The sequence below is a fragment of the Melanaphis sacchari genome, unplaced genomic scaffold (genome assembly GCF_002803265.2).
Source record: "Melanaphis sacchari strain LSU unplaced genomic scaffold, SCAv2.0 Contig23_pilon_pilon, whole genome shotgun sequence".
NCBI lineage: Eukaryota > Metazoa > Arthropoda > Insecta > Hemiptera > Aphididae > Melanaphis > Melanaphis sacchari.
The window spans coordinates 47,713-61,416 of NW_020271114.1; the positions used below are offsets into that span (position 1 = coordinate 47,713).

The following is a 13,704-nucleotide window of genomic DNA, read 5'->3' on the forward strand; positions in this document are numbered from 1 at the left end:
TACATTATATTTATAATATTGGGTATTTTTTATTTATGAATCAATGATGATAGTTACTATTTAGTACTTCGTTTTTAGTTCTTAATCTTGAATCTATAATATTATACTTGGTATATTAAAATACTATGGGTTCTAAGTTCTATAAAATATTATTAGAATAATATAAAATAACAAATAAAAATTATTTTTTTTAAGAGAAATTCATATTATGCACAGGTATCTGTTAGAAATGATTTTATTTTAAGTGCTATGTAAATACTTTTTTTTCGTAAATGTATAAAATAACTTAATTACTTTTTCTTAATATTATAAAATGATTATCATATAATATAATAGTTATTGGTTTACTATTGAATAATTACTGATATTTCCTTGATTCAATAATGATTAACATATCAAAATAATTTAAATGTTAAGCCCTGTAGTTTGATAATAATTAAATTGGTCTTAATAATTGAAAAAATATATAATAAGTTCGGTATTATTGTTCGTATATTGAACATTTTTCACATATTTTTAAATAAATATATTGTAGATCAAATATTACACTTACTTAATACTTTTTTTAAATAAAATACATAGTCACATTAAGTATCAAATAAGAATAGCCTAAAAGTATACAAATAAATAATAATAAAAAAAAGAAGTGTGGCGCGGTGGTTGGCCTCAGTCATTAATGTGTTCTGAGGTCAATCTTCGGCCGGCATCGCTATCTCTCGGATGGGTGACCACCCGAGTTCTTAGTGACGAATCCATGGCGCACACACATACACACATGTGTTCCAACTGTACTAACCAAAGTTTAAAAACAAACCTTACACAAAAAACTTACTGTTCCTATCCATAGCTAATGGCTTTAGTTGCCGAATTTAAATTTAATAAGATCAATAAAATAAATAAATAAATAAATAAAAAATGTGTAGCTACTTATTACTTTTTATCATTTTTAATAAGAAATTATTTTTTCCACTCACCATCTATATAATTATATTTGTAGTATAATAAAAATTAATAGGTACTTTTAGAATACTGTTGTATATTATGTGCAAGTTGGAACTTACGTTATAAAATTTGGTACAAAAATGCAATTTTTTCGTTGTATCTTATAAAAACAATATATATCTACATACTGATAATTGATAAGTAATAATTTTTAGTCATTATTTGCTACAAAAATTTAGAATGTAGCTATTCTTTTTTTTGTATTAATAATAAAAAAAAGGTCTTGTTTATTATTATATTTCATTTAAGCTATTTTTTTTTTTTTTACTTTTTATAAGTGTTGAAATTTATGATTTATACTTATATAAAAAAATATTGTTTTTTTTACGTAATATAGATTATTATAGTCAATTTATAAATATGTAATTTTATTGTGTTTTGTAATCCAGAGGGCGTTGATACACGTAGTCACGAATTTGTACGATAATTAAATCACTAACAAAACGTCATCATGTATAGTTAAATGACCTTAAGAGTCACAAAAACTGGTGTTGAATCATTGTATATTTTTTGGCCAACTACCAAAATAACAAGATGAAAGTGAAATAATTCAAAGGAAAGTGACACAATTAAGTATGGTGAAATAAACAATAATAATCGTGTATAAATATCAAACACAAGTAATGTTAAATAATATAGCATAATTTACCTGTTGTTAATCAAAAAAATGTATAACATAATAATTATAATTTTAAAAATGTTAATCAGCTAAGATTTAAATACATCTTTTTTATTAACAATTTATCAATCAGTAATAAATAATAACAGTATCGAGTACTTTTAAGTATATACTCACTAGCCACAAGATATAAAAAAAGAGTCTCGTATAATATTATTATAATATATAATAAAAATATTATTTATTGTGCAACTTGTTTTATAGAGAGAATTAAAATATATTTTTATGACATTTGTCGGTGCAGTGAAAACAATTAAATAGTTTTATGCACTATTTTTTTATAGGTTAGGAATTTAATTCAAATTTTTATTTAGAAAAGGTAAAATATTCAAAAACATTAATACAAATTAAGACATGAGTATTTTACAAAGTGTTAAACTTAATTTTAGGTACTCCAAAAATCTAATATTTTAATTATGCATATTTTATTCATAGATGTAGTAACTGATTATATAATATATAATTATTTAAATAATATAGATTAATATAAACAATATTAAATTAAAAAGCATTTACTAACTTTTTTTATTTAAATTTAATTTTTACTTCAAATAATTAAATAATTTTCCTACCAAATTATTAAAAATAAGTAATTAGAAATTATAGACATTGTAATAAATACTCAATTTATTTATTATTACAGTAATTAAAATGTTACAGAAAAGTTAAATATTTGTAAAAATTTAATCAGTTATTGAATTTTATGTAATCGTGTACCTATAATGTGTAATCATTATTTATATTACGATATAATCGTATTTTTGAAGTGGTTTCTAACACTTTTTACAGTATTTATCGATTTAAATATTCTATTTTGCGATTTACGCAGAACTTTACTCGAACAAAATTGAAAGTTGAAATACGCATAGAAAATTATATTTAGAAATGTACCAACTTTAACTTATAAACGATTTTGTCAAACTCGTTTGTGGTTTTTCCTAACTTTAATCTTTAAACTACTTATTAATAAATGTTAATCTTTTATGCAAATATGCAGTATTGAATTACTTGATTATTATACTATTTAAACGATAAATAATTAAAATACACAGCATAATTAATTCATTAAACGTATACCATAATATTATTGTTTATTTAACTGTCCAAATTTAAATTAAATCTTCATTTATCACCCATTGGGCGTTTTAATAGCTGTGTATAGACTTTATAATATACGGTAATTTACTTTCACTGTACAAGTGAAATAATTCTCAAAATAAAACTTTTCGGAAGTGAATAACATATAATTTTAATTTAAATCAACATTATTTATTTTTTTTTTTTTGTTAAAATATTAGAGGATAATGTACTTACATTACATATTTGAAATATATAAATAGTAAATACATATGTACATTAATATTGATTATGTCTTTATCGTTATCAGTTAACATTTTTATTTTATATATACGATATTATGGTTATATGGATTACATCACATCGCCTTTCTACCATTATTATTATTATATACGTGATTCAAATACGAACAAATATTTTTTCAAACCCAAATTGAAAAAATACCTAATTTATTTGTCTTCTTTTTGATTTAAGTCAATATTAATACTTAATACTATTAACTGTATACGTTATTTTTTACTTAGATTTATTTCATTCAATTTAGACTAAATAAGTATTTTATTAATACCTTGTAATTATCATCTCTACTTATATTATTAATTGAAAGTCTTGTTACGTATTTTATTGACTCTGAAAATATTATTTTTCTTTTATATTTAGAGGTTTTGGATCATATTCTTTTAATGGAAGTAATTTTTATTTTAAAATAGGTGTTAGTAAATGGAGTACATTAAACCGTTATAATAAATAATATAATTTTTATAAACGTATTAAAAGTTGAGCAATTAGATTCAAATATTTCATAGTGAGAACTAAATATACACCTTACATAATAAAAATATAGGTTGGTAGGTATACTGTTTTTCTTTCGTTATTATCAGTGGCGAGATACGTTTATTAATGGCTAATAATCAATACACGTTAATTTTCGATAAAATATTAACTTTAGAGTAAAACTAATAATTACCATACTCAATATTTTGAAAGTGTTAAAAACTTTTGTTAAATCAATGATGAAAATCTTGCATATTTTACATAATAAAAAAATAACTTAAATATTAACATACATTTTTAACAAATATTAGCAATTTTATTTTATTCAAGACAAAATTACTATGTTTTAGCAGTAGTAGGTATATGATAAATTATTATAAACGGTATATAGCTATAAATTGTTACATGATTGTAATTAATATTTAATAACACTGACGTATGCGATTTTTTTTTTTTTTTTTTTTGTTAAGAATTTATTAGCATTTAAGTAACTCCTAGAAGCTATATTTATTATAGAATAAATTACATCAGTATATATTTATGTATGTATATATGTGTTATAAGATTAAGACATTTTTAACTAGATTTCGAAAAAAAAAATAAAAATAAAATATTCTAGTACACTTAGTGTTAATTAAAATTATAGACTTAAACCTATGATAATAATAGAACATTATAGAAAAGTTTTTAATATAACACGCAATATATGATATAATGTACAACAACAACATTTAGACAGAGGACCAACATTCATTAATGTACTTGATGAATAATTAGTTTTCTTTTATTAGATTATAATACTATTCTATGATATTTTTAAAATAAATAGCTAATAATTAATTACAAATATAATATTTGTAAAAACTACTTGCACAAGACTTTTAAAGTCGTAACTAAAATGTAAATATACTAATCAGGTACATGAAGTTGGCACTAAATATGTTCTACTAATATAATATATTATTATACATTTTCAATAAAATACGAAATACTTTATGAGAAATGAAAAAAATAAATTAATAATACAATTATTTGGATATTCATGAAAATCTTTGGATCAAAATATTTTTTTACGATTGATTTCGAAGTACAAAAAAGCAATATACTCAATGTTTATATTTCATTAAGAAATAATAAAAATGTATATATTAATTAATTAATTAATTTATTTATTTGTCTTAACAAATAATACTCTCAATAAATAAAATTATTAAAGCCCCAGCAAAAAGATAGGTAATTTCGACCTGTCCGTATTAGATCCTTTTTTACTGTGGATGTGAATAGTACTATTTCTTCTCGATACCTTGATACCGAACAATGATCTTAGTTTAAACTCAAATATAATTGCATACGTACTCGTATAAACATACTACACAACAGTATCGCAGATCGCGATAACAAGGCACTTGATTATGCAACAAGGCCGAACATATACTATTATAGTTCTATGTGCTCCTATATCGTCGATGACGATAACGTCAATTGCACATATTTACGATTAATTATGTATTATGTTTGTTTTTACCTATAAATATTAATATCAAATATCTATATTTACTAGTATTTGTATAGAATTTTTTTTTTTTTCCTATTGTATCGTGCATATTATTATAGAGTTCGTATATCGAACAAAGTGAATTTTTTTATGTTATTCAATTTAACAACCGACTTTATGTACGTGTTGTTATAATAAATTAATTTATATCTTATAAGTTTATAACACTAATGGACATTTTCAATAATTGAAAAATGTAGGTTATATTAAAATAATTTTATTATAACCTCCACAAATTGTATCTGTAGTTTACAATCGATTTTTTTGTTTACTTATTTATTAATAAACATGGGTATAAAAAACGAATGATTAAACCTATATATTGATATTTTGTTATAATAATGATTTTATAGTTATTACTAACTTCAAGGATTTATTAAATAGGTAAACGATTATCTTATTATTTCAATATTAAAATGTGAATTAATATTTGAACGTATGAATTTGTGCATAATACAGCGTTGCTACTATTTGTAATACCCCGCTGATCATTAAACTAATATAGCACCATAGTGTTGTAAAAAATAATGTATAGCAGCATGCGAGGCTTAATCAAATCGGCTAAGTATTGCTTAATACACGATTCAAGTAGACAGATAAGTACCAATAAGGCGTATTTTTATTAGTAGTGGTTGGTGTTGAGGTGGAAAGTAGGACGAAGGTTCTAGTTGCACTACGACAGTTCCTGGCAAAACGATTCAAACCTTCAACAGTGAAAGTATTATTTCGTTCTATACCTACAAAGTGCAAAATTCTTACCACCCGGTATCATATTTTCCGAAATTTTTGTTATATTTTTAGCCAGTGATTAACATCACCGAAGTTTCTCAACGACTTTTAAGTACCCAGGTAAGTTGTTTTATTGAGTATTATTATTTTAGTCAGTAGTTATAGTGTATTTTTATGTTAAAATAAATAGAATGGAGTAATTCATGTGTATATTATGGAGTATTCTTATTAATTTTAAAATATTTATTGTTCATATAATTCTAAAATATTAAAATCATAAGAAATTCATAGTACTTTTCTTAATAACCAGGAATATGAACAAAAAGCAATGGTTAAACGGAAAAATACAACACAATAATTTTTCAACAAAATAAATTTTGTTCTAATTCATAAAAAAATAACCGTACAAAAATATTTTCAAAATAATCAAAATATTTGATTCTTTTTGAACTATTCAGACGTGAAATGTTCACCTTTTTAATTAATTTATTTATTCATGTTTATCATATTTTTTTTCATCAATAAATAGTTTGGCATTGTTGTATATTATGAATCTTTAGTGAGCTGTTTTAACCATTAAAAAATATCAAAATTACGTAAGCAAATTTTTCGCATGAGCATTTTAAGTTTATATTTTAACAAAATTCGATATTATTTCAATGAAAAATAAAAAAAATTTCACAAACATATTTTTATTATTTTATTGTATTTAAAAAAAAGGATTAATTGTGGAGATTTTAAATTACTCATTATTAAGTTTATTATCATAAAAATATGCACACAATGAAATTTTTACAATTTCGTATTCCATTTATAATAAACTCATTCTACATTACGTTAGTATTAACTAATATAAATTATATTTTATGTACGTATATAATATTACAAGAATTAATAATGTATGATAACAGGTATGCGATATTTTTAGGAAAAAAATTTATTTTAAAACTATTACTAATAAAAAAATTAATTAATTATAGTATTATATATAAATAACACATTAGAAATTTTAAGAAATAAATAGGTCCCCTTTCATTTTTAAATCATTTTTCTTGACAATTTGATAATTTTTAATTGAATTCAAATATAATTCATATTTTACTGGTTTTTTTTAACTAACTTAATGATGAAGTCTCTAAAATACCACAGAGTAAATTCTCTGTGTTTTGTTTTTTTTTTATCTGTGTATTACTTATATGTTATATAAAATCATAAAAATAAAAACAATACGTTTCTAATGTGTAAATCAATTCATAAATAAAATGTATTTATTTTTCAAATTAAAAAAAAATAAATAGTAGGTATCTATACTTATTTAAAAAAAAAATTTTTAATTAACTAAATTTAAATTTAATTATTTTAGTTTTAACATATGTTATTTAATTTAACATTGAACTATTTAGACTATTTAAAATTGTATTTCATATGATTTTATAATACTAATGTTTTTTTTTTTTTTTTTTGTGTAAGTAGTTACGTAAAAATACATGTAATTGCTGAAATATGCCCACGGGTAATCATTTTTATTAAGTCGAAGAATCCAAATCTTTATATATGAGACTAAAAAACCAGTTGTCTAACAGGAAGCTTAAGATGAACCGATGCATGTCTATGAGTGATTACCTACTTTCTTTTTTGGTTCAATTCAATCAGAAAAACATTTTATATATTAGTAAACACTAATGAATAACTACCATAAATCAATATTCACATGGATTCATTATAAATCATAATAATTTATATAATAATAATAATGTATGCTAAAACTAGTGCAATTAATTATTTATGTAATATGATCATAAGGGGTAGATTTAACTTTTTTGCGGCTATAGATATTAGAAACTTGCTACCCTTGTAATAAGTGAGCACTGAGTATAAGGTGATTGATAATACAAATTATTTATCCGCAGCCTAGAAGTCAAAAATTACCTTTTATCTACCATATTATAAACGATTGACATCAATTCGAAAATAAATAATAGTTTGCTTTTAATAAATATAATCAAAAGAAGTAAATTACAAAAGTTATTGTTATCTTTAAGATAGGTGATTACCATTATTAATTTACAAATCAAATGGAAGTTTGTCATTTGATAATTTACGACTTTTAACGATTTTATATTAATAAATTGCTCATACTCTGTTTATTAGGTAATACATCTTTAACTTAAAATGATTAATATTGACTTTATTGGTACTAAAGTATAATTATTTTATTAAATGTAGTTTATAATTTATGATAATTAATAATTATTTGTAGTTTTATAATACAAGATAAAAAGTAAAATGAATTTAAAACTTTATAAGTTATGTAAAGCGAACAAGAAATATTCCTATTGATGTTATAAGTTCTAATGTTTAAACTTCTGCATTTTTTTTAATCATGAAATTTAATTCTTGAAAAAAAAGTCATTTCTCTAATTGTATTAATAAAAAAAAACAAGATAATAGTTCACTGCATATTAAGATAATATTTTTGCTTGAAGTTATTAATTCCATAAAGCGCATTCAAGATTTAAGATTAAAATTATTTAGTTTAAAATTTATTGTTAAGATTTTTAATTGTGATTGTATTTTAGTTGTTTGGTATGCCTAACTATAATATTCGATATACAATTTTATTTTTAAATTAGTCACAAATAAGCATAAAATTATTCATTATAGAATTTTTTTGTATAAAAATAGAGTAAAATACGTTAACAAAAAAAAAAAAAAAATCCATAAACATGATATAGAGGATAGATATTATGTAGTAATTATTAGCATAAAAATCTTTCAGTGAACGAATATAAATGATGAATAATATCATTCCATGTTATTTGCTATCTATATTGATATAACTCTATGACTAGTGATTTACATAATCATAGAATATTATGGCCAAATATAAATTGCCTTGTCTTTCTAAAAAACAAATCATGACACACAGAAGAAAAAATGTATATAACATAACAGTAAACAATATTTAGTATTACTCAACACATTAATAGGCTACAAATCGTGCGCAAAGTCGAGCTGGTTTTCTGGAACAATCGTTAAAAAAAAAATGAATAATAATATATTAAGTATGTGCTACGAATACCCATGTATAAGAAGTATTGATCTAAATCACGACCCATATAAATAGTTCATGATGAGTACGAATAGACAACTGTACCAGTAGACCACACAACAATCCTGGTTATTATAAAATAATGATTTTTATTTTATTTTAATAGTTTCTAGTTTTTCATTCATACTACGTTGTCATTTATAAAAATATTGATTTTTCTCCCTCATTTTTTTTATAAACTAGGTGACGTATTTTAATACATGATTTATGTGTGTCAAGTAGAAATGAAAATGTGTGACCTTTTCAAGTCCTTATCATCACATATTTCAACCATTAATACTTAACACAAATGTGGTTATTTGTCATTTTTAACTATTTTAATATTCATAATATCATCACTACCACGGTATATTGGGACAATAATAATTCAAATATGACTATGACCCAATATTATAACGTAATCCGACTTACGACTGTGTAATGCAGATATTGAAGTTCTGACGACGGTATTATTTTCAGATGAAGAACGCGTGACTTTTTGTAATACATTTTCGATATAAATTAAATACAGTTTTGTATTAATCGGTATATGATAATTCAAGTTTTTAATTTATTTAATGAAAAACTAAATTAATAACAAATAATGAAAAAAAAAAAAAAATGTATTGTTGTGCAGTAGCACGAAAATGCGGGATTGTAGGCATTTTGAGTATTTGCTATACCTGGAGAATAAGATACGCAAACTGCTATCAGAAACTTGACCGGAAACTATGCGGTATTAAGATTAAACCAAAATGCGACCTTACAATTTATTGGTAGTAGGTATTCGGATGTCTTTTAATTAGAGATACGAGTTACACGAACTCTTTCTGTTGTGATAATCGTGCGAAATGATGGTTTAAAAACTATGATGACCATATAATATTATTCTTTAGTAATTTAGTATTTATCACTTAACATTCATATATTGTGCAACGACGAATATCTATTAATTAATGAAACATATAATCATTTGAACATCGTCATTTCGATGTTATTACGGAGGTGAAAAAATCTAATTACTTGAGGTCAGTGTTTTTTTTTTTTTTTTTTATAATAATTTCCTTGTTGAGATTTAACTGTTTGTCCGTTTATATTATTTTTTCATTCAATGATCAGCCTCTTAGAATATTGTCGTTAATAAGTAGATATTCTCCGGAGTCAAGAATGTATATACCGGATACTGTAGGAAAGGTCACCTCTTTAGACTCTCGCCGCCCAGATTTCTGATAAACCCTCACTCCACAGGAAGTGCGCTGGGAGATTTCCGACTATAAAATAATCCACAGAACGATTAACTCCCTTATAATAAATACTGACGTTTGGCAACCGCCATCTTTGTGGTGCTTGCACAAGACGACTCAATATTATCATTAAATATACCTACTCCACGTTTTTATGTATATTTTTCTGATTCGCAGACGCTCAAAAACTATACATCGTAACATGTATATCAAACTTCTTTTCTTGGTGTTTACAATCGTGGCATATACGTCGGCACGCCCTCAACAATTGCCGTTATCTCTAGTGCCACCCATCCAACAGGGTTTTGTAGCACCACCACAAAACAACGCCATAAATCCTTCAGTAAGTCCGTACGATAAATATTTATACTTATAGGATTTAACTAAAGTATACCCTAACCACCGTTCGCTTTTCGGATAATGTTGGTTGATTCTTATGTTATTAATATGTACCGTAACATACAATAATATATTCATAATTATTCATTATCTACGAGTATTAAATATTTAACCGCTATTTATTAACAACATAAATTATTTTTACATGATTCGTTTAGTTGCAGTACAAAAAACAATTAGTAAACATTAAAAAAAAGAGAGAGATTTTTAAGTTTTATGTGGCACTATATCATAAATTATGAAATATATCTACAAATTACAGATGTAATGAATACAAGTATTGAAGTAATACAACGCTTATCAATATTTAATATACAATACACATATACTATTCACAGAAACTGAGAAACTGATAATTCGCATTATATTTTCAGTTATGAAAATTTGGATTCTGTAAGTGTTTCTTTAAAGCTGTTTTATTTGGAAAAGTATATCTATAAATTAAAATAAATTATAAATATCACTGAAAATTATATATATAAAAAAAAATAAAAACATTCAATTTATTTATAATATTGCTATACTAAAATATTTTTAGTTTTAATTGAGTATTTAATTTTTTTTATAAATAATGTTAAAAAAATGATACATAATATATTTTTTTAATTTTTAAGCTTAATTAATCACAGTTATTATATAATATTAAAAATACTAAAACAACATTACTGATTACCTACATTTTATATTTTGTGATTTTAAATTTATAATCTAATGTATTTAAAAAAACTTTCTTTTTCTATAGTAAAAGATTTGCTTCACAATATTAATTTTTAATAATAATTCAATATAGAATTGAAATCAAGATTTCTATTTCTATTATTTGTTCACCTATTTAATTTTTAGTTCATGGTTACTTGTCGTTAAAGTATATTATATACTTGGATTTTGATGACCGTGTCAGAGGTTAACAACGAAAATACGTTAATATGCATAGTTTCCTTGGACTAAAATGAAGAAAATTCAAAAAGATAATTTTAATATTTATATAGGTAAAATAAAAATCACAAATGAACCGTTAAGTGAAAAAAATGCTTTAAATATACGATTAGGTTATAACATATATGTATTTTACATAATTTATTGACTTCTAAAATGGTAACTTAGACTAATTTTTATTTAATACAATAATAGGTATATTGTATCATCTATAAATAAATTGTTATATATTTATAAATAGTAGTCATATATTACAATATAAATAATTTTTTAAAATAAAATGAAGTACAAGTTTTATAGTATAATTCGTTATTGGTAGTGGTGGAGATTACCTATATTGATTTTTGGACGTGACACAGATTACAGCGTATACTTACATTTTTTTTGGTGCAAATAACGTACACTCTTTTGAATCTTTGGGTGACATAAATTAATCGAATTAAAAACACCCATATTATATTAAATTATAGAAACACACAATCCACATTACTCAATTAACGCAATGCATAATATATAAATAGTATTATAAATTATATATTATAATTTATAATCATATCAATTAATTGATAAAAATACAACATTTGAAATAGCTTTTAAATATGTTTTAATTTGTTAAATATTTTATTAATAATTTAAGTGACCTCCTGAAGCTTACATTGTTATTAAATAAAATTGCCAGACTATCAAAATTATTTTGGTTTAGATTCATCCTAAATAATGAGTAAACCAAAAGTAAACCAGAATTAATCAATATGCATTATTTCATATTCTTAAGAGTAAATTTGTCTGGATATATTTAATTATATTAAATTTATCTACTATAATTGCTTGGTAAGAGCATTATTTTTTAGTGGGTGAGGAGGGCGAACAATTATTATTCATTATACTCGTACTGCATGTAGACATTCACACTTATTAACACATATTATAACTACACGTAATACGTATATGCTTTTTAAGTAGTCTTATCACTTAAATCCAGCATATTGCTTAAGGAAATTTATTAGTTCTTATTGTGTAATTTTGCCTATTTTTAACATACTTTTAAATAAGCGAAATAATTATAAATGTAATATTGATTTAGATACTATATTATGTCATATCGCAATACTATTTAATTATTATGGTTAAATACTAGATTTATATACATTTTGAATTGTTAAATATGCGCTTAAAAAGTTTAAAATATACACTTAAAAAGCACAAAATATGCAAAATATTTTTTCATAATTTATAAGAATTAATTTGAAATACTAAGCAAGGAACATTAAACAGAAGAAAGTCTCAAAAGGCAATACATTTTAACATTGCTTATAATCGTAAACTTAACCTAAATGGGATTGATTCCAATCTAATTTTTTTTTCATAGACAGGAATTGGATCTTTTTAATTTACAGATCAGTTAGCGCATTTCTTTCATAAGCATAGGTATAAGTACTATAAGCAGTATAAACTAATAATAATTATAATAATATGTGATAAATCTTGTATGAACATTATATTGGATAACGTAGTTTATTACAATTTATATTCTGTAAAATAGTAATAATTACTTATAATAATAGATAAAATTTAAAAACCAAAAATGTTGTTTATTCTTACAGATAAACTCTATCAACAAGCCAACCAATCCTATTGTAGTAGCCGCATTTCAAAGGGATGCTTTGTTGCCCCCGCACATGCAAAATGCATTTTACAAGAACCCGAAGATAGCAGAAAATTTGGCTCAGAATAGTTGGTTTGGCCCTGGCGAGCAACACGCTGTCAATAGAGAAACGGAAAAGATCCCTAGAGAGAAAATCTTTCTCATCCTAAAAAACGCAGGCCTATTACCCCCACCTTGATTCGACATGATAGGATTATTATTAATATTTAATAAAATTTTATTATTACGCATTAAATTAACTGTAAATTAAAAATTGTTTTCGTAATCAATCGTTTAATTTGTTTTTTTGTATATTTTTTTCATCGAACAATATTTTAAACAATAGTAAATTATGACGTGTTTCACCTAAATTTTTTTTTTTAATTATAAATACTGTATATTAATTAATTACATCACATCGTGTGTGTATATTGTGTTTTGTAAATAGAATATAACTATTGTAAGATTATATTATAATATTTCATTATATTTTATCTTTGATTTTGTAAGTTAAATGTTGTTTTTTTATGAACGTGTGTGCCGAGAATAATAACAAATACCTAATTAGTAAAT

The 13,704-nt window shown here is 23.1% G+C and overlaps 1 protein-coding gene across 1 annotated transcript; it reads left to right on the forward strand.

Moving 5' to 3' along the window:
- The first annotated feature begins 5,750 nt into the window (after positions 1 to 5,750).
- Positions 5,751 to 13,419, forward strand: LOC112594649. The gene is made up of 3 exons (XM_025339555.1): positions 5,751 to 5,936; positions 10,329 to 10,494; positions 13,091 to 13,419. The coding sequence occupies exons 2-3, from the start codon at positions 10,354 to 10,356 to the stop codon at positions 13,328 to 13,330; spliced, it is 381 nt and encodes a 126-aa protein (XP_025195340.1). The 5' UTR covers positions 5,751 to 5,936; positions 10,329 to 10,353; the 3' UTR covers positions 13,331 to 13,419.
- The last annotated feature ends 285 nt before the right edge of the window (positions 13,420 to 13,704 follow it).

Bases quoted from the DNA above. Each gene is read 5' to 3' on its own strand.
- LOC112594649 (XM_025339555.1), top strand. From the start codon at position 10,354: ATGTATATCAAACTTCTTTTCTTGGTGTTTACAATCGTGGCATATACG. The intron at 10,495-13,090 runs GTAAGTCCGTAC...TTATTCTTACAG, and splicing joins ACAACGCCATAAATCCTTCA to ATAAACTCTATCAACAAGCC.